Here is a 22,524-nt window from a genome sequence, read left to right as displayed (position 1 = left end):
AACAGAAAGAAATCAAAAGTAAACAGAGAAATGAAAGCTCCCAAAGGGATTTATCAGAGTCTGAAAGTTGTAATCCACCAACTCTGGCTGCTGAAGAGATTCAGCTTTAAGAATCCTACAGCTGGCACTAAAAGAATGGAAAAAAAGAAGTTATGTCTTACCATAACTACCCATCTGTATTGTTGATCCTCATTCAGTCATTACGTATGGGTATCGGTTCCGAGCTCAGAACAGAGCCGGCCATTTTCCAAGCTCACGTCAGCTTCAAATGCTCGAGCTAAACTCTTACCCACAATTCCCCTCTCCCTGTTTCCTCAGATTGAGTTTGCAAGTTAAAGAAGGTAGACGCTGCCTCTTGTCAAATAACCTAAGAGAACTGGGATGGTGAGATCCACTAGAAACCACAGCAGGGGGAAAGAGGGAGGGTCGTAATGACTGAACGAGGATCAACAATACAGATGGAACGTTATGGTAAGACATAACTTTTTTATCTGATATTGTTAATCCTCATAGGCTGGGTACTAGGCAATCGGCCCTAGGGCCTACACAAGCCTAGCCATAACAATTCCTTGGCTATTTCTTCCCACAGTACTTACTTCCCTGGACCCCTGTCTAGCAGGGAGACTGATGTGATCCCTGGGGTGAATTTCCCATCTCCCATCCAATCATCAAGGCTCCTTTTGAAGAGGGCCAAAGAGGCAGAGCTCTGCTTGACATGCATGGGTAATCTATTCCAGAGTCTGGGGAGTCTCTGGGTCAGGAACCTATCCCTCCTGATTTAATTATTGTTGCATTGTGCGGATTTAGACTAGCTTTTGTTGAGCAGAAACCATTCTATATGCTATCCATTACCTCTCTAACCTACACAATACAGTAGCCAGTGGGCACCTGTTCTCTTCTTCCTACTCCAACTTGCACTCTAGCCACACTGCAAGTAACTATGGCACCTGTAGTTTAATTATTGCTCTGGATCCCTTTCGATTTATTGTACCAACTGCATTTTGTGGCATCAGTGTTAGTGCTTGCAATACTTTCTAAGTGTTACAAGCACAAATTCTTACAGTATCTGTGTAGCACTTGTGAAGTATGCTGTGCTTGCAAAGTTTTGGGACACCCATGTTGGTTGTTTAAATCACTTCATAGCAGTTTTACTGTGTTTACTAGTTTTGAGGCACCATTGCCTGTACCATGTGTCATTTTCATCCGTGCTAGTACTGTTTTAGATTTGATTTGTTGCACTGTGCCTGCTAGTCCTGTCTATTGTGCCTACATTCTGCATCATTTATACTTTACAGGTTCATAGGTGTTTACTAGGCTAACAAACACAAGGGCCTTTTTAAGCCTAGCCATGCATCCCAAATCTCTGACAAGTTCTGGTACCCTTGATAAGTGTAAGCATGGGCTTGGGAGATGAAACATGTACAAGCAGAGGCCTGGGAGATGAATCATTTGCAGGTTTGCTTGTGTCCATTAGAGAACAGGTGCCAAGCCAGGGATGACTTTTCTGCTCCACATCCAACTGTCCCAAGTTGCACTTGAAATGGGTTAGGCAGAAACTCTGCTTCACATGGATGGAGAGCCTGTTCCAGAGACTAGGTAATCCTTACGTATGGGATGAGTCCGCAGCTACCTCTATTCCAGGGAGGCTCTCATGGAAGGACATTCCTGAGCCACAGAACTGAAAGATGTTCTTCCCCTGGAGGCCAAATCCAATTTGTAATGATTGATGAAGGTATGAGGCATAGCCCAAGTTACAGCTGCACAGATGTCATATAAAGAAGCTCTGGCATGGAAGGCAGCAGAAGTTGCCACTGACCTTGTTGAATGAGCTTTCATAGTAGTAGGCAACGAGATATTACGTTGTGTGTAAATAAAGGTCACACAGTCCTTCAACCATATAGCTAATGTGACCTTTGCAACAGACGATCCTAATCTAGGTCCAGAAAAGGACAAAAATAACTGGTCAGATTTACGAAAGGGTTTAGAGTCCTGTTTAGGTAAAAATGGATTTGCCTGTGTATATCAAGGGTATGTAGGCAATACTCTCCTCTGTTTGAATGGTTGGGAAAGAAAACTGGCAATTCAATAATGGTTTGATTAATGGACATTTCAGAGATCACTTTAGGCAGAAATGACAGATTAGTTCTGAGACACTATCTCTATGAAAAATCAAGTATGCACTCTTGATGTATAAAGCTTGAAGTTCAGAAATACATCTGGTAGAAGTAATAGCGACCAAAAACAAGGTATTCCATGACAAATACTTGAGGTCGCAAAAAGAGGCTGGTTTAAAAGGTGCCATTGTCAGAGCTTGTAGAACTAATGATAAATCCCATGGTTGAATAGGTTCTCTAAAAGGTGGTTTCAGATGATTCACACCTTTTATGAAGGTCTTGCACAATTTATGGGACATAAGAGAGAAATCTTGGACACCCTCATGAAAATTAGAAATTGCAACCAAATGAACTCTAATGGTAGAGGCCGATAGACCCGATTGAAACAGGTCGGCCAGGTAGTCTAGTATTATTGACACTGGTGCTGAAAAGGAGTCTACTCGTTTATCTTTCAGACAACAGGTAAATCTTTTCCACTTGCTCAGATAAGAAATTCTAGTGGAGGACTTATAACAAAGCAATGAGAATATCACATACGGGTAAAGAAAGATCATTCTGCCTGGCAATCAAGGGAATTGGAGTAGCCAAGCCGTTAGCTTCAGGCTGTTCAGGTTGGGATAAATCAAGTTCTGTGGGTGTGAGATCAACTCTGGGATTGGATGGAGGATCCATGGTCGATTTAGTAGGTGAGGCCAAAGAACGGGAACCAAATCTGTCGTGGCCAATATGGTGCTATGAGGATTACCTTGCTCTTCAATCACCAGGCTTTCTTCGGAAACTGGAGAATGAGAGGAAAGGGCGGAAATGCGTAGAGAAGACCCAAGGGCCAATCGTGGACTAGAGCGTCCCTGGGTGACTGTCCCGGAGGGGAAATCAGGGCGAAGTAGTTGCTGCATTTGTAGTTGGCCGGGGATGCAAAGAGGTCGCAGCAAGGACGGCCCCAGCAATAGAAGATCTCCACCACTATCAAGGGATTCAGGGGCCACTCAAGGTTGCAGAATGCACCTGCTGAGTCTGTCTGCTATCACGTTGGAACTCCCGGGAATATGCGTTGCTAGAAGAAAACGGTTGGTAGTCATCGCCCATTGCCATATCCTCATGGCCTCTCGACAAAGGGGGAAAGATTTGGTTCCACCTTGCTTGCTGATGTAGCAGACCACCGCCATGTTGTCTGAATGAATCGCAATTGTCCCAGACGGCAGCAGGGGATGGAATGCTTGCAACGTCAGAAGCACTGCCCTCAGCTCTAGAACATTTACATGCAGATGAGCCTCCAGTTGGGACCAAGTGCCTTGGACCGTCTGTCCATGACATAGCCCCCCCACCCCATCAGGGAGGTGTCTGTGGTCACTGTGGCCTTGGGTTGCTGGGGGGAAAAGGGGCGAGATGCTGGGGGGAAGGGGGCGAGACCATTGAGAGAGATTGTGCGTCATCCACCAATTTAAATCCTGTTTGCACCTGTGGGTTACTCGAATCATGGCTGAAAGAGGATGCTGAAAGGGATACCATTGGGTGAGCAGTAGCCATTGTAGAAGCCTCATGTGAAACCTGGCCAGGATAACAATGGTGATGGAGGCTGCCATGGAACCCAACAGCTCTAGAACCTAGTGAGCCGTGGATTTTTCCTTTGAAAGGATCGGAATTAGTTGTTGCTTTATCCTTAAAATTATGTATTCTGGAATAACAGCTCTGCAGTTTTTTGTGTCCAAGATAACCCCTATGAATTCTGTCGACTGAGATGGGGTGAGATTGGATTTCTGCCAGTTTATGGTTATGCCTAGCCTTTGAGCAGCGAGGAGAGAGTATGCCAGGGCTTTGTCCAGTAGATGTCTGGTAGGGGCGGAAATGAGCCAGTCGTCTAGGTACAGTAACACCTGGAATCCTTGAAGTCGCAAGTGAGCTGTGACAACTGCCATGCACTTTGTGAACACACTGGGGAGCTGTAGAGAGTCCGAAGGGCAGTACTCTGAACTGGTAGTGACTGGCTTCCACACGGAAGTGCAGAAATCTTCTTGATGGCCTGTCAACCTTTATGTGGTAGTACACATCTTGAAGATCTATAGAGCACATCCAATTGTCTTTTTCCAAAAGCGGGAGGATAGACTGTATAGTGACAATCCGGAATTTTTGTACTCTCACAAACTTGTTCAATACACTGAGATCCAAAACTGGTCTCCAGTCCCCGGTTTTCTTTGGCACCAAAAATAGTCTTGAGTAGAATCCGGATCCTATCTGGTCTGGAGGGACTATTTGGATGACTCTTTCTTAGCAGATTTTTTATCTCTAGTGCTGCTTCTTCCCTTTGACTGGTTGGAACGTTGGGAAGATTTTTTGAAGGGACGGGACAAAGATCAAAGGGGATATGATAACCTCTGGTTATGATCCTTTGTACCCAAGAATCAATGGTGATGGTTAGCCAGGCAGAAGGGTACAAGAAGAAACGTCTCCCAACCACCTCCAGAGGAAAGGAGTTGGGCCGCTCTTCAGGAGCGCTGGTAGGACTGACCAGGGAAAGAATCCCTGGAACCCTGGTTATGCAGTCCCCCTCTGCCCCGAAAAGAGCGTCTTCCCTGTGAGTTTCCCCATCTGCCTCTGGGGGAAAACTCGGCCTGTGTGTCACAGAAAGGACCCTAAGATTTCTTGAACCATATCTTCCCACTCTTTTGGTTTCGGGAGAAAGCACGTTGAGGGGAAGAATAACGGACACCTATGGCAGAAAGGGTCTTACCATCCTGTTCACATCTGGCCAGTGTGCTTTTAACTTTGGGCCCAAACAACGAGGAGGGCTCAATGGGGGCATTAAGAAAGGAAGACTTAAAGGTTCCGCGAAGTTGCACAAGTGCATCCAGGCATGTCGTCTCAAGACCGCAGCTGAACCCGCTGCTCTAGCTACTCCTTCTGATGCGTGAGATATCAATCGCATAGAGGAGTTAGATATAGACTCAATGGTGGCCAGCTGAGAGGCCATTTTGTCACGGACCTCATCAGACACTGCACCAGCCAAGGTTTCAGAAAGCTCAGAAAAGTACAGTTTTGTACCTACCATAAATGTAGATGTTCGAAGATCCACATTGCTGCAGTCCTTACTTATGGGTAGTCCGCTGTCCTTGGTCGGCCCGAATACCAAAGTATTAGGCTGACGTCGGTCATGGGCGCCTAGATCTGACATCAGAGCGTCAGGGTATAAAGGCGCATGACCGACGTCAAATCCTCAGTCTTTTCTTGCCCCAGATGTCAGAAGGCCAAACCAGAAAGGCCACAGCCAAAAACAGAATACCTCCCAAAAAACCTGCCCATCAACAACCATCACCTAAAGCATAGCACCATGTCAAACTACAGAGGGGAAGGAGGGAGGGTAAATTGGACTGCAGCAATGTGGATCTTCGAACATCTACATTTATGGTAGGTACAAAACTGTACTATGTTCTTCATCTCACATTGCTGCAGTCCTTACTTATGGGTAGAATCCCAAAGCAACGGTAAAGGGAGGATGGTAGAAAATCATAAAGCATTAGCGGCCGCTAAAATGCCCTGTAAAATTGCAGTGGCAAATCCAGCCCTAGACTTAGAATAAAGAGGAAGGTGATAATGTTTAGAAAAAGTATGCACTGAACTCCAAGTAGCTGCCTCCAAAATGTCTTTTGTAGCTACCCCCCTTAGAAAGGCCGTAGAAGTAGCAGTAGCCCTAGTGGAATGAGGCCTGATTCCAGCAGGAATCTCCTTACCATGATGGGAATAACAGAAAGAAATACAAAACCCAATCCATTTAGAAATAGTTTGTTTTGAAACAGGTTTACCCTGTGAACCCAAAGCAAAAGAAACAAACAACTGCTGAGACTGTCTGAACTCCTTGGTTCTGCTCAAATAATAACGCAACTGCCTGTGAATATCCAAAGTATGCAAAATTTTCTCCCTCTATTTTGGGGTTTGCATAAAAAGTAGGCAAATGAATAGTTTGATTTAAGGCCACACTAGAAACCACTTTAGGCATAAAGGAAGGATTAGTACGCAAAGATACCCTATCCTTATGAAAAATCAGGAAAGGCTCCACTGCCATGAGGGCCTGTAATTCAGAAACCCTTCTTGCAGAGGTAATGGCCAACAAAAAAGCAGTTTTCCATGACAAATACTTTAACTCGGCAGTAGCTGCAGGCTCAAAAGGTTGTAGAGTAAGTTTTTCCAACACAAAATTGAGATCCCAAGCAGGAGTAGGAGCTCTAATGGGGTCTTATATTCTTTGCCCCTCTAAGAAATTGCTTAAACCAAGGATGAGAGAATAAAGGAGGGTCACAATCATAGTGAGCAGAAATGGCTGCAGCATGAACCTTTATCGAGGAGAAAGACAAACCCTTGTCCAATAATTCAGTAAGATATTGAAGAGCAACACTTAAATCAGGTTTGGAGACATCAAAGTGCTTCTCTTTGCTCCAAATAAAAAATCTCCTCCATTTATCAGCGTAAACTTTCCTGGTACTAGGCCTCCTGGCCTCCAAAATAACATTCAAAACTTGTTGTGGAAGCTGAGACCATCCAGAGTCTAAAACAGAATATGCCAGGCTGTTAGATGCAGAGACTGAATCTTGACATTGAGGAAGTGACTGTCCTCTTGTGACAGAAGGTGCGGAATCAAAGGCAGAGGCCATGGAGGTTCTCGTACTAAACTCCTCAGTAGTGGGTACCAGTGTTGTCGAGGCCAATCCGGTGCTATCAAAATCATAGTTGGCTTGTCTTGTCTGACCTTCAAAAGTACTTTGGGAAGAAGAGGCAGAGGTGGAAAGGCATATACATGCAGATTGTTCCAACTGAATGATAGAGCGTCCACCTTCCAAGCTGTGTGATGAAACATTTTTGTGCAAAACTTTGGCAACTGGTAATTTAGCGGAGAAGCGAACAGATCTATGTCTGGAGTTCCCCATAACACTGTCAACTTTTGAAATACATGAGGATCCAATTTCCACTCGTGAGGATCCACTATTTGTCTGCTCAACACATCTGCTAAGGAGTTCTGTGCTCCTGGTAGAAACCTTGCCTGAAGATTGAGGTGTAGATTGAGAGCAGTTTCCCACAGAATCATCGCTTGCCTGCAAAGAGGGTAAGAATGGGTTCCCCCTTGCTTGTTGATGTACCACATGACAGTAGTGTTGTCCGTTTGAATCAACACCTGCCCTGGGTGAAGAAAATCTTTGAAAGCCATCAATGCAAACTGGACTGCTAACATTTCCTTCAAGTTGATATGCAAATGTTGGAGTTTGACAGGCCACGTGTTTTGCACCCATTTTCCATTGAGGTGTGCTCCCCAAGCCTTGTCCGAGGCATCTGTCGTTAGAATCTGACTCGCCTCTGGCCGGGTCACAGAGAGTCCCTTGTTTAGGTGACATTCCTGAGCCCACCACAAAAACTCCTTCTGAATGCAAGGTATTATCTGAATGACAGTGTCTAGATCTTGGCAGTGCTGTGTCCATACATTTTTGAGATACCATTGAAGCTTCCTCATATGCAATTTGGCATTGGGAAGCACCAGAATACAAGATGCCATGAACCCCAAGGCTTGAAGGACTGTCCTTGCAGTCAGCCTGGACCGTAGAGACATTTGATGGAAATAAAGAGAAAGGCTTCTTTGTTTGTCCGGGGTCAAAAAGCCATCTGGGAAGCTGTATTCAGTCTCACACCCAGAAAGCACATGTCCTGAGAGGGTACTAGACTGGACTTTGTTTCGTTCACAGAATACCCTAGGCATCTTAACACTGCCATCACATACTGTAGATGATGAAGAAGTTTGTCCTTTTCTTGTGCAATAATCAGGCAATCGTCCAAATAAGGATAAATCTGTATTCCTCTTAGTCTGAAAAAGGCTATCACTGGAGCCAGAACCTTTGTGAACACTCTGGGCGCAGTAGATAAGCCAAAGGGCAATGCAGAGAACTGATAATGTAAATTTCCAGCCCGAAAACGCAGGTACCTCCTGCAACTGGGCCTGATAGGAACATGAAGGTAAGCCTCTTTGAGATCCAGAGTAACCATCCAATGATCTTTTCCCAACAGAGGCAAAAGTTGTTGCAAAGTCAGCATCTTGAACTTTGAAATGTCCAGGTAAGTGTTGAGGATAGATAAATCCAAAATTGGTCTCCACGTGTTCCCTTTCTTTGGAACTAGAAACAGGCGAGAATAAAATCCTAGGCCCACTTCCGACAGAGGAACTGGCTGTATAGCTCCTCTTTGAAGAAGTAAAGAAATTTGTCTGTAAGCCTCTATCCTTTGCCGAGGAGGGACGTCTGGCATGCCTTTGAAAGGAGGCATGGTATGGAAATAGAACTTGTAACCCCGGTTTATAATGTCCAACACCCATTTGTCCTGGGTGACTAAATGCCAATTTTGCTTGAAAAGAGCCAACTTTCCTCACAAAGGAGCTGCCAGGCAAGAAGAATCTGGCAGCTGAAAGTGCAGGTCATTGGGCCTGTTTACGAAAGGACTGGCCCCTGCCCTCACCAGCAAATTGAGCAGGCGAACTCCATTGTCTCGGCCTGAAGGTACTCTGAGCTCTGCCCCTACCACGCCTAGATCTACCCCTAGACTGAGAATCAGAAGAAGGGTACGTCCACCCCTTAGTAGGCCAATTTCTACTAAACTTTGGAGGTTGTACCTGCAAAAAATCTTTCACAGTCTGCATAGACTTAGCCTTGTCTTCCATTTTCTTTAAGAGTGACTCCACAGGAGGACCAAACAAAACTTCAGACTGTAAAGGGGCATCCAGAATTCTAGACTTAACATGCTCAGACAAATTCTGATCCTTAAGCCAGGAGTGCCTACGAATAACTGAACCAGTGGCAGCCACCCTAGAAGAAGCCTGTAAAGCATCAAAACCACATTGCAAAGAGTGCTTACCCACCTGTTCAGAAACATGCACTAAATCCTGCAATTCTTTACACTCTATGCCCTCTGCCAAAGCATCCACTTTAGATCTTAGCTGAGAAAGGAGGAAATTCTGATACTTCAACATATGAAACTGGCAGTTCAAAGCTCTCATTGCTAAAGTAGAAGAGGTATACACCTTCTTACCCCATCTATCCAAAGCTCTAGCTTCCTTATCCAGAGGAACCGGATTCTTAACAACAGAGGCTCTAACACCCTTAGGCCCCTGACTAATAGTTTCTGGGTCCGCCCTAGGACTCTTATACAGATATTTATGAGCCTCAGGCACCCTGTAATACCTGTCCGGTTTAACTGGGGCAGGAGGCACAGAATCTGGATTAAGGGAGGCCTCCGAGAAAACATCTGAAACAACATCCAAAACCGGAGGTATAGCTAAGGGTCTATGCTGTGGTAAAACAAGAACTCCCTAAGTCTCTTCCGTGAATCAGAGTAATCCTGTCCTTCCCACTTAAAATGCTCCCTCATGGAATGCAGAGTTTCTGAAAATGAAAAATCCTCTGGAGGAGAAGCAGAAGGAGTGGAATCCTCTGCATCAGAATCAGAATAAGGAGCCAACTCTTGAATGTCTTCAGCAGAAGACTCTGAATCATCTGAGGCCTGCTCCAAACTTTCCAACTCTGGCTCCATCCTGGGCCTCTTATCAGGAGGGGGCATAGAACCACTAATTAAAGTAATAAAATCCTCTGCCATTTTAAGCATGTGCTTTTTAGGCACAGACCCTGAAGAACCAGAACTGACACCAGAGGAAGGCAAAACATACCTGCCCTTAGAAGAAGCCTTAGAAACAGTAGCAGAAGACCTAACTACCTTAGGCATAGAAGGGAGAATAGTAACCTGAGAGGCCCCTTCAGCCTGACCTGCCTCCTGAGAGGCCACATCTTGTAAAATCAAAGTTTCCCCCTGGGACTCAACAGAAACTTCAGCCGGATCCACCCGTTCAGCTGTAGCTTCTAAAGGTCCGGCGTCCGAAACGGACAAATCATCCTGCCTAGGCTTTAAAGATTTGTCTTTGCGCTTCTTAGTAGAAGCGGGCGTCGGAACATCCGACGGCATATTATAATTACACCTCTTACCAAAGACTAACCTAGCGCAATCTAACCTCCGTTTTATAGTGCGCTTATTAAACCTAGCACAAAACCGACACCCGACTACGTCGTGCTCCGGTCCCAAACAAGGAATACAAAGCGAGTGGTAATCCCTATGCGGTATCTGTTTCCCACAAGAAATACAATTATTCACTTTTTCTGACATCCGGTAAATAACTGAGGCAAGAAAAAACAAAAATATTCCCTAACGGGGTACTTAGCCCAACTTGGTATCGGTCTGAAACTCCGAAAACGAAAAATTTCAGAATGCCGAACGGCACTTGCAACGCTGCTTCTGCATCGGACCATGCGGCAAAAAAGACTGAGGATATGACGTCGGTCATGTGCCTTTATACCCTGACGCTCTGATGTCAGATCTAGGCGCCCATGACCGACGTCAGCCTAATACTTTGGTATTCGGGCCGACCGAGGACAGCGGACTACCCATAAGTAAGGACTGCAGCAATGTGAGATGAAGAACATCCAGATCCATTTGAAGCCTGGTAAAAATAGAAGTTATGTTCTTACCATAACGTTCCATGTTAGTTGTCTTCTTCTCGCCTTCTTCTTGCTGGATGGGTTCGGAGCCGACCTCGGCTCCGACTCGGCCACTCTAAAAGCTCGAGAGTTGGTTCCACCGGCTCGAGGCTCCCCCTATATCCCACAATGCTAGGCGTGAGTTACCTCAGATCTCGTTTGTAAGCTAGGCCCAGCTTATAATAGCAATAGAATAATTATAAACAAAGTCCACCTCTATAAACCAGGGAGAAGAGAAGGGTGACCTACATCCTGATCCAGGAAAATATGCACAGCAGCATATACCTAAAGTAAAGAGGTGGTAGAAAGAGAGGTCACAATCAAAACTCATCTAGGTCTGTCCAGGCCAGGGGGAAGGAGGGTGGGACGCAAGAAGAAGGCGTGAAGAAGACAACTAACATGGATCGTTATGGTAAGAACATAATTTCTATATGTTAAGTTGTCTATCTACTTCATTCTTGCTGGATGGGACCGCGTCCTAGCACCTTGTCCCGGGTGGCCTAACGGAACAGACTCTTGAGAACAGTGGAACCAAAGTTAGCTCTATGCCTAGAAGCTAAATCCAACTTATAATGAGAAATGAAAGTGTGAGGAGTAGCCCAAGTAGCCGCTGCACAAATGGTGTCAATAGGCAGTCTGTCTTGGAAGGCTATAGAAGTAGCCAAAGCTCTGGTGGAATGGGCTTTAGGTTTGTTAGGCAGCTTTTGGTGTCTAATTTCATAAACAAGGGAAATCAGAGATGTTAGCCATCTAGATTAATGATACCTTTGAAACTGAAAGTCCCTTCCTGCCTTCTGCATAAGAGACAAACAGCTGGTCAGATTTTCTGAATTGTTTGGTTCTATCCAAATAGTACCTTAACTGACGATGAACATCTAGCCAATGCAATTTTGTTCAGACCTGTTAGAATATTCTGGAAAAAACACAGGGAGGTCAATGCTTTGATTCAGGTTAGACGCCGAGGCTATCTTAGGTAAAAAGGACGGGTTGGTTCGTAAAGATACCCTGTCCTTATGGAACAACAGATAAGGAGGTCGACAGCTGAGTGCATGAAGTTCTGAAACTCTTCTAGCTGAAGTAATAGCTACCAGAAAGAGTGTCTTCCATGATAGCAATTTTAAAGAACAGGAGGCTGCAGGTTCGAAAGGGGAAAGAATCAAAGAACTAAGAACTAAATTTAGGTACCAAGGAGGAGGAGGATTTCTTATAGGAGGTCTGAGTAGAAAAACTCCCTTCAAAAAAGCTTTGCAAAGTTTGTGGGACATTATGGCAGACTCTGAAATGCCCACATGAAAGTTAGAAATAGCTGCCAATTGAACTTTAAGAGTAGAAGGAGATGAACCTGCATGGAAGAGTTCAGCTAGAAAATCAAGGACCATTTGGATGGAAGCAGTAAAAGGATCTATGTACCTTCCTTGAGCCCAATAGGCGAAACGTTTCCACTTACTCAAATAAATCTTCCGAGTGGAAGATTTATGGGAAGCTATCAAAATATCTTGAACAGAGTGAGATATTTGAGGAAGCCTGGCTAAGGTTGGAATAGGAGGAACCAAGCAGTGAGGTTCAGAGAGGGAAGGGAGCGATGAAACTGACCCGACTGATGGATCAAAAGATCTGGAACTAGGTCCAGATGCCAAGGTTGCTCCAACAGAAAATGATGTAGAAAGGGGAACCAAACCTGTCGAGGCCAGTAAGGAGCAATGAGGATCAAGCATGCCTTCTGAGCGATAGCTTTCTGTATCACTTGAGAGATTAGTGGGAAGGGTGGGAAGGGAGGAAATGCATACAGAAGTCCCCGGGGCCAAAGTTGAACTAGAGCGTCTCTGCTGGGCTGGCCTGGTAGCGGGAATAGGGTGAAATAATCTCTGCACTTGCTGTTTTGGGGAGTAGCAAAAAGATCGCAGCAAGGCTGACCCCATTTGAGAAAAATTTCTCTCACCACAGAGTCTTTCAGAGACCACTCGTGAGGCATGAGGATAGCTCTGCTCAACTTGTCCGCAATTTGATTGGACTTCCCGGGGATGTGCGTTGCTATCAGAAACCGCTGAGAAGAAATCGCCCATTGCCACAGTCTGAGTGCTTCTCGACACAGGGGGTAGGACCTGGTTCCGCCTTGTTTGTTGATATACCACACTACAGACATATTGTCCGCCTGGATTGCTATCGTTCCCAAGGGAAGAGAGTCTTGAAGGGCTTGCAACGCTAAAAGCACTGCTCTCATCTCTAGAACATTTATGTGCAAGTGGCATTCGTCTGGTTGCCATGTGCCCTGGACAGTTCTGCCCTGATAATGCCCCCCCACCCGATCAGGGAGGCGTCCGTTGTCAAAGTAGCAACCGGAGGGGAAGGTACAAAGGTCTTCCCAATAAGAGCTGAGGGGAAGACATCCACCACAGAAGATGATTTCTGCATGTTTGCGTGATCATAATGGTATGGGACATCGGGAGTTGCTGGTATGACCATTGTGTGAAGAGCATCCATTGAAGGATTCTCATGTGGAACCTGGCTAATGGAAGCAGAGGTATGGCAGCCGCCATAATCCCCAACACTTTCAGAACTAACCTGGCTTTGACTCTGTTGCTGCTGAAGAGGAGTGAGACCAGTTTGTGTATGTCTGCTATTCTCTGATGTGTTAGTCTTGCAGACATGTTGACTGTGTCTAGATTTGCCTATGAAGGTAATAGTACGACAAGGCGACAAAACAGACTTTTCGCAATTTACTGAAATGCCTAACTTTTGACAAATCACGAAAGGTGTAGTCCCTGGCCATTAGGAGAAGATGCTTGGTGGGAGCTGTGAGGAGCCAGTCGTCCAAATATGGAAACACCTGGAATCCTTGGCGTCTCAGGTGAGAAGCTACCACTGCCATGCATTTGGTAAACACCGGGGCAGTGGTGAGACCAAAGGGCAGGGCCCTGAATTGAAAATGACTGGTTCCCAGCCTGAAGCGGAGGAATCTTCTGGAGCGTCTGTTCATTTTATGTGATAGCACGCATCCTGAAGGTCTATAGAGCACATCCAGTTTCCCTTTCCCAAAGGGAAGGATGGACTGCAGCGTGACCATCCGAAATCTTGTTTTCTTGACTGACTTGTTCAAGATACTGAGATCCAAAATTGGTCTCCAGTCCCCTGTTTTCTTTGGAACTAAAAAGAACCTGGAGTAGATTCGGATCCTTGCTGGTCTGCTGGAACTGGCTGAATTGCTCTTTTGCAAGCAGCTTTGAAATTTCCAAAACTGCAAGATCCCTTTGAGCGGTGGAACATCTGGAAGGGATTTTTTGATTGGTTTGGAATGCGAAGAAGGGAATGGAATAGCCTTCGAAATGATGGACTGTACCCATTTGTCTTGAGTCAGGGATAGCCAGGCTTCTGGGTACAGTGACAATCTTCCCCCGACTGCCTCCGAAGGTGGGCAGTCGGGCAACACCTCAGGGATGCTGAAAGGGCTTATCAGAGAAGGCTTCTCGATTGCCCTGGTTCTGGACCCCCTGCCTCTAGGGCGGCGTCTACCATTGTTGTTCCCCCTCTGCCTCTGGCGAGAACCGACTCTGTCGTCAGGCGAAGTCCCTTGAGATTGTTTATGGAACCACATTTTCCCACTTTTCTGGCCTTTGGGGTAAGGCCTAGAAGGAGTAGAAAAACGGACTCCGATGGCGGAAAGAGTCTTGCCATCTGTCTCGCACCTAGTCAAGGTTTCTTTCACTTGAAGACCAAAGAGAGATGATCCATCAAGCGGGAATTAGTGAAAGGCGTTTTAAAGGGTCCGCAAAGTTGCATAGCCGCATCCAGGCATGCCTCCACACCTGTCCCTCGGCCCTGCTCGCTCCATCAGCCACATAAGAAAGGAGGCGCATGGAGGAGTTAGCTATGGAGTTCAGGGTAGCCAGCTGGGTGTTCATCTTGTCTTGAAAACCTGCAGCCGTAGGATCCTTCAACATGTCACTCGCTTCTTTGGTCAAGTCTCTTTGAAGGCAGTAAAATGGCATAGGTAGTTCAGCGAGCATAGCAAAGGTCGCTGGCGAGAACATCCGCTTCCATTACCTGTCCATAGACCTAGATTCTTTGTTAGGGGATGAACAGGCACTGAAGGATCAGCTAGTCCCTTCTTGGTGGCAGCAGCTACCACCATAGCATCCACAGAAACACCTTTTGTGAGAAATTGCTTGTCAGTTGGTGCTGTTATAAATTTGGAGGGTCTCCTGAGGGTAGGGTCCACTGAATCAGGAGCCGTCCAAGCCTTCTTTGCAACCACCTGCATGAGGGGATCAAAGGGGACACCCAGGAGGTGGAAGGGCGAGAGCCAAACGCCTCAAGATACACAGATTCATCCTCCGAAGGGTTAAGGGCTGGCCAATTTCCCCTCTGTTTCAGGATCTCTAGGATGTCTGCGAAAGAGACATCTTCAGAAGGGGAACGTGGGGAACCCTCGGAATCCTCTAAATCTGTGTCAGAGGTGACAGACTCAGGTGAGTCTATGTGCTTCCTCTTACACTTCCTCTTCCTAGGGGGCTCCCCTGCCAATTCAGGAGAGGCCTCGGAAGAGGATGAGATCCCCACAGGGGATTCTTGAGGAGCTTGCTCTCTGCGGTCTGGGATGAGGGAGTGAGTCGACATAACCAAAGGCACCAAAGTGGGAGGGGCGGACGGAGCCGACTGTGGAGTCGAACAAGGTTCCAACACACTCCGCATGACCTCGAATGCACCCCTGTCAGGCAGAGCCAGAGGTCCCCGCTCCGAGAAGCTGAGAACCTCCCTCGGCACCGACAGAGATGGCTCCGAGGCCGATGTCGGAGCCGAACTCACCAGCGCAAGCACCGAGAGGGAGAGGGGGGTCGGACAAGGGTCCGATGCCACTCACCCTCGGAGCCGACGAGGAAGCCGCGCCGAGATTCTACAAAAGAAGAAATCGGAGCCGCGACGGAGCCGAAGACAAATGTATCGGCTCCGGCGCTACCACAGTCTCGGTCCCGACGCCCGGCTCCGAGCTCAAAGGAGTCGGAGGAGGAATATTTATAGGAACAAGTTGAGGCATCGACTGATGAGTCGGACTCTGGAGCATCTGTGCCAGTGCCTCGGACTTCAAAGTCTACTCACTACCCTCTGGAGGTCGTGATCAGTGCGCCTCGATGACCTGGAGGAGTGAGGTCTATGGCTCCGTTCAGACAGCAGGGGAGGTGCTGGTGCCGAATGAACGGAGCCAAGGGGCGGTGACCTCGATCTCTTTCTAGATGCCGGCTCCGATGGTGTGATCGGAGCCGACCCAGGAATCTCTAATGCCTCGGCTCCAGCGGGAGCCGAGGAAACCACGGATACTGCAGTCAAAGACTCATCGCCTCCAGCTGAAGCAGTAGGCTTGAGCCTTAGGCCTCGACTCTGAAGCTGGAGTCGAGGTCTTAGAAGCCTTAGAAGGTTTCCCGATGACACAGAAAGGGAACCTTCAGGCTTAATTAAACCCCTCAAAATGAGTTTATTTTTTCTCTCCTGCAGGACTCTAGGGCTGAAGCCATGGCATACAGCACAAGAGTCCTGCAGGTGTAAAGGTCCCAGGCAATACACACAAGAAGTGTGACCGTCTGTCAGAGACATTTTCTGACAGCACGAGTCACACTTCTTGAAGCCTGAGACCTTTGTATCATGGACATATTCAAGGAACCAAAGTGTAATCACACACAGAAAACACACACACAGATTACACTAATAGGGTTCAAAGGGAATTATTTAAACTAAAGGTAAGTTAAATAAGAACTCCCTAATTAAAACACATACACACCCTAAGGATAGGGAAGGAAGGGCCGAAGGCCTTGGGAAAGAACTATAAGTTCTTTAGAAAAAGGGGGCTGGATAAAGGGTAGAAGGGATAATAAGTCCACTACACTAAAGGGAAAGAAAAATACACAGAGCTAGCCTAAGTCTAAGAATTTTAAACTAGTCTAACTTTCACTAACCTGGAGCCGGTAGAAAACACACCTCGATCGCTGTAGCGGCAAACGAGATCTGAGGTAACTCACGCCTAGCATTGTGGGATATAGGGGAGCCTCGAGCCGGTGGAACCAACTCTCGAGCTTTTAGAGTGGCCGAGTCGGAGCCGAGGTCGGCTCCGAACTCATCCAGCAAGAATGAAGGCAAGATAGACAACTTAACATTGTGCCATATAATTCACGGACCTGATAGCAAAGGTCGCTGAAGCAAAGGTCCGCTTCCCTATTTTGTCCAGGGCCTGGGACTCTCTGTTAGGCGGATGGACAGTCTGGCCTTCTGCCAGATCCTTTTTTGTTGTGACCGCCACCACCAAAGCATCGACAGGAAGACCTTTGGACCAGTGGGGATCTGAAGCAGGAGTGGACAAGATCTTATCTGGCCTCTGGGGAATAGCTTCAACAGTATCAGGGGCTTTCCAAGCACGCTGCACGATGAACTCGATAAGTTCATCGGCAGTTGGAGTAATCCAGGAGGTAGGGGGCCGGGCGCGAAAAGCCTGCAGGAACACACATTCCTCAGGGGTTGGATTACAGGGCTGCCAGTCACCTCTCTGTTTCAGGATTTCAAGGATATCGCCAAAGGATACCTCAGAGGGTGACTGAGGGGATCCTTCCCCTCATCGAAATCTGTGTCTTCGGTGAGAGACTCCTCTGTGGAGTCCATGTGCTTCCTCTTACATGAACTTATCCGGTGGACCTCCTCAGCGGGAGAAGCTGGGGAAAACAACGGAAAAGGGGATTCCTGAGGGAATATGTCCTGAGGCCCTTGCACCCAGTACTTGTGAAACCAGTGTATCTGAGGAGGGCGGAGGTATAGACAGTCCGGTATCGCCAGCAGCAGCGAAAGCCTTCTCCATCAGTTGGAAGGCTGATTCACCCGGAGAGGAGTGTATGTCAAGGATAGGGGGCACTCCTCCCCTAAGTGGCTCAGCCTGCCAACTCGGAGTCCCTGGATGGCTGTGGAGTAGCAAGCTATGCGCATCACAGCTGACATCCTGGGTTATAGCAAAACTTTCCTGCCACGAAGGCAATTGCGGTTCCTTAGTGAGATCCATAAAGGGAACCGCAGAAGGGGAAGACTGTACTATATTCATGGACTTCAAAGGCAATGAAGGAGGAGAATAAGGTGGTGTCTTTGGAGATGGATGATCACCTCCCAAGGAAAGATAGTTCCTGGGGGGTGGAATACCTCTGGCCAAGAATGCCTGATCCACAAGACGCAACAGATCATGTTCAGAAAGACTTCTAGTGGACCTCACAGAGACTGAGGGAGAAACAGGCCTGTCCACAAGAGAGGCAGACTTGGTGCCCATCTCATCTGATCGCACAGAGGACAACGGTGCCGAGAAAGACTGAACTACTATAGTTTGCACCGAAGTCATCATCGGTGCCGATGTCATTGTCTGCACTGACACAGGGATCGGCGCCGAAGTGGTTGTCGTTGCCGAAACTGGAACCGACAAAACTGGAGTCAGTAACAAAGGCCTCGGTTCCGAGGAAGATCTCTGAGCTGACGCAGTCAAGGTCTGCGCCTATTGAATGGTCGGTGCTGATGGAGTGGTAAAGGTCTGAACCGAGGAGCCCCTCAGTGCCGATATGTAGAAGGCTGCAGGAGAGGACGGAGCCGAAATCACAAATGGAGCTGAAGGCCTCGGTGCCGAAGGTCTGGGCACCGAAGGCACTGAGGCTGACAGAGAGCTCCGGACCCGAAATTTTAGCCTTTTTAGATTTTGGTTGGTGAGAGTCCTCAGCCGGAGACGAAGGCAAGGATTTAGCCTTAGTAGAAACATCCATTTTCTTATGGGCTTTAGGAGGGGTTGAGACCTCTGCCCCAGAAAGAGCCTCTGAAAAGGGTGATTTTAGAAGTCCCTTCAGTATCAGCTTATTTTTCCTTTCTAACGAAGTTCTATTAGAAAATTTTCACGTATAGTACAAGGTGGTTCAACAGATAAATGGGAAGCTCCCAAACAATAAACACAAAGAGTGTGCATCAGAAGTAGGCAGTTTGTGTCCACAATCAGAACAGCGCTTAAACCCCGGACTACCCTTTTTATCTGCCATTTTAATGCCATATTAACAAATAGAAAATACCAACAATGGTACAAGAGAGTACCTGAAGGTATGAAAAAGAAGAGGAAAGGGATTACCAATGATGGTAAGGAGAAATTACCTCGCGGTAAAAAGGGTAAGTAAAGGACAGAAAAAACCTGAGGAAATAATTAATGCTAGATGCGATAGGGCAAGAGACAACAACATATCAACTTTTCTGACAGAAAAGTAATTTGTAAAGCAATTAAACAACAATTGACTACTTAGCTCAAGAGAAGTAGTTTGACACGACTGGATGGAATGCGGCAAACGAAATCTGGGGGTAACAGGGAGAGGGGAATTGTGGGTAAGAGTTTAGCTCGAGAGTTTGAAGCTGACGCAAGCTTGAAAAATGGCCGGCTCGGTTCCGAGCTTGGAACCGATACCCATACGTAAGGAATGAACGAGGATTGACAATATCAGACCTGACGTTCTATGACAAGGTTGACTGCCCCTGATGGGAGGGGCTAAGACAATCCCATATCACAGAGAGCCAAAGGAGGGGATTCTGAGCTATAATAAGCTGCCAGTGTGTGCTTATGCAAGCAGAGAACCCATATGCCACAGATGCAGTGTGAAAGATGAACATCTGTTTTTAGACCAACAGAAGTCGGCTTTTGAATAACAATATCAAAGTTAAAATGTAAAAATCATTTCAGGGCTCCAAATTTATTAATAGGAAATAGTGTTATTCAAAACCAAGCTAACTGTAGCATGAAGTCAGTATTCAAATATTAAGTTTCTGAACGAATAGATTTTTTTTCCAGGGTATTCTGCCAATGAAAAAAGTTACTTACAAAGACTATGGACTTTTAATACAACAGCACAACATATATAATAACAAGAATTGGTATGGAAAACTGTTACCACCAAAGTCTGCTTTATAACATCAAACATTGGAGGTCATCATTTTACAGCGTAAATAATTTATTTATCCACAATGGTCTACACAAGCATCAGTAATTCAAAAGCTTGCCTGTTGCAAATATTCCCATATTAAACTTAATGCCTTACTAAAAGTGTAGGGGAAAAAAAAAACTTCTTCAAAAGAAAGCAAAACAAAACAAAATGCATACCTTCATAATTTCTGCAAGCCTGGAACTCTTTTTAGAAGCAAAAAGACTTGGATGCAGATAACCACAATCTTCACCATCATCTTCCTCCTCATCATCATCATCACTAGGTGGCTCTGGTGAAAATTTGAAGGCAAAGAAAGCAGTAAATAATGGGAAATAGCAGCTCATCAAGCAGCAATGTATATTTGTTACTCCAGCATAAGTTTTCAACAAAATGTAAAAAAACAATTTGAATACAGAAAAAATTGAGTTTTAATGAGGAATTTTAACACTTCCTCCACTATACAATACAAAACACTGCACAACGGCAAGCTGAAATTCACACTGAAGCATATTCCAGAAGACAGATTTTATATACAACAGTAAGAATCTCCCTTTTGAACAAATTCATAGCCATCAAATTAAAGGGTCTTTACAGCTTCTGAAGAGGCCTCCACATTAAAACATCATTCACCTACCTTGGAAATGAGCTCACCTCAGCACCTAGGATAGGTGTGCACTTCTCACTCATCCCCTACGCCTGTATCATCTCAGCCAGAATCATAAAACCCAAAAACCACCAGAAAATTAAGAAGAAAGTGTGCCAATTTATTAAAGCAGGCTGTACATGAAGAGTAAAAAATATGTTAACATGAATTATATTCAGGCTCCACTTCTCTATAAATGAACAGACTGTGGTTTGGGGAAAAATCTATTCGGGCTCCTTTCCGATTTTTAATGCATGTCAAAGCCCTCACAAATCTATAACTAAATGTTAACTTTATTTACTATTTATTTATATAAAAATGAGTGGAATGTAACAAAAATCCTAGCATAAATTATACCATATTTATTATCCAAAACACTACCACATAAGTAATCATTTTCTAGGGGACTTAATTTTCCTCTTGCAACAGTTCCAAACAGAAATCTCAGACAATGATTTATGCTTTGTTCCATTAATGTATGGTCTCTGTTTAAGTACATCCAGCTTATGCGGGAAAGGCTCAGTGACATTAAACAATAAGAAATACTTGTAGACAAATTCTAAATCCATCTCCATAACAATTTCTGAATGACAGGACTGATTACAATGAAGGGAATTCACAGAAGTCAGGAATTAGTCTATTTTTTTGCCAAAGCTTTGCCAAACTGTTATAGCTTCAAAACTTTGCTTCAACAGAGCCTATGCCAAAGATGGCTCAGTTCTTTCTGCTCACCTGGCTAGCTTTATTCAGATTAGTTTTCTCCAACTCTTACAGCCACTTTGCTTCCTGATCTTTTGCATCTTATCGCTCCTCCTCATACTGTACTAATTTCCAAAACTTACTCTTCATCTCACACCCTAACACTAACTACAATTCCTCCTCTGTCCACTTATTCTCCTGCTCATTTCTTTAATTTCTCATTCATAGCTCTCATCAATTTTAAGCTACATTACTACTTGGCTGACTGTAAATTATTACTGACCTCAAAAACAACCTAGTAATAAAGTATTTACAGCACGATAGCTGCAACAAAATTATATTTTTTTAATTAACTAGTTTTTTTTTTATTTATTAACTAACCAACATATGTTAAATTCGCTCTTTCATCTGTTCTGTGTTCAAGTAAGAAATATTTAAAACTCATAAATAAGCTTGTGTGCATTTTACCCTTCAATTATAAATGTGCTGCGTGTGCAACTTAAATATGGAGCCTTTCTCCCCAAGCATCCGCTGAAAATATGTTTTACTTTGTCAGACTTTTCCCAGTCAAAGAAAAATAAATAAATAAATACATGAATACATTTATAATAAAATACAACACATCACTACCCAACATTAGGTGGTAGGGTCACAGTCAGGGCTTTAGGCCTCTTATGCCAAAGAGTTGGCGAGTACCAGAAAACCAGATGAGCAACACGGTCCTTAATGAAAACTAATGCTTTGACGCTAAACATCTTAAGTAATGGGATAATTACCTTTAATACCGTCTTGTTACATTAAAATGAATCAAAAAAGCTTCAGGAACAGATGTTAATTCTAAAAGATCTAAGCTCAGTCATTACGGAACCACTAAAAGACATACTTCTAGAGTTATGAGGCAGCAGTTGTCTCTTCAGAATGGGGGGGGGGGGAGAACACCCAAAAAACATTCTATAAAAGTTAAGGGCTGCAGTCAAAAACAATGGAAATACTGGTTAACCCTATAGTCAGAACTGCAGGTTCAACAGGTATTACTCAGCAACACATTTACACAGCAAGAAAAGCTTGCACAAGGTTGATCAACAACACGTTACAGATTCTGTCGCTTCAGACTTCATCACGACTCCATTCTCAGCCTCTTCCTGTTCAATATCTATACACTGAATGCCACAGGTGGCAACTCTAAGTAACATACACCGACAAAGAATAGTTGTGTAAAATCTTACCATAACCACAGATGTCCTTCTCTTCCATGTTGCAGTACTCCAAACTCTTGGGCTTTCCTATCTTGCTACCTGAACGTCCGGCCAGTATACAAAAGCTTGTAGTCACTGCTAGGTACATCTGACATTGACCTAGGGAGCGTGGGCCATAAAAGTGACATTGGCACGTACCCTTCCTCAGAACTGAACACCCCAGTGCCAGGATAGCTGTATAGGCTCTGTGCCATCCAAGAAGAGACAGTTTAGATGGACAAAAGGGGATGGGAGGGAATTGTGCCATCCAAGAAGAGACAGTTTAGATGGACAAAAGGGGATGGGAGGGAATGA

The 22,524-nt window shown here is 45.4% G+C and overlaps 1 protein-coding gene across 5 annotated transcripts in view; it reads right to left on the bottom strand.

The window, feature by feature from the left end:
- The window catches only part of LOC122799595 (splicing factor SWAP), a 1,354,031-nt gene that overhangs the window by 1,154,129 nt on the left and 177,378 nt on the right, over positions 1 to 22,524 (bottom strand). For all 5 annotated transcript variants that reach the window (XM_044068762.1, XM_044068763.1, XM_044068764.1 and 2 more), the window contains exon 6: positions 19,809 to 19,921. In XM_044068762.1, the coding sequence (XP_043924697.1) occupies positions 19,809 to 19,921 (113 nt within the window). The remainder of the gene's footprint in view (positions 1 to 19,808; positions 19,922 to 22,524) is intronic.

This window comes from Protopterus annectens, chromosome 4.part0 (assembly GCF_019279795.1).
Source record: "Protopterus annectens isolate FY-2018-M chromosome 4.part0, PAN1.0, whole genome shotgun sequence".
In the NCBI taxonomy this organism is placed as follows: Eukaryota; Metazoa; Chordata; order Ceratodontiformes; family Protopteridae; genus Protopterus; species Protopterus annectens.
Note: the sequence above shows the minus strand (reverse complement) of the source record. Positions and strands in the feature narration are given on the sequence as shown.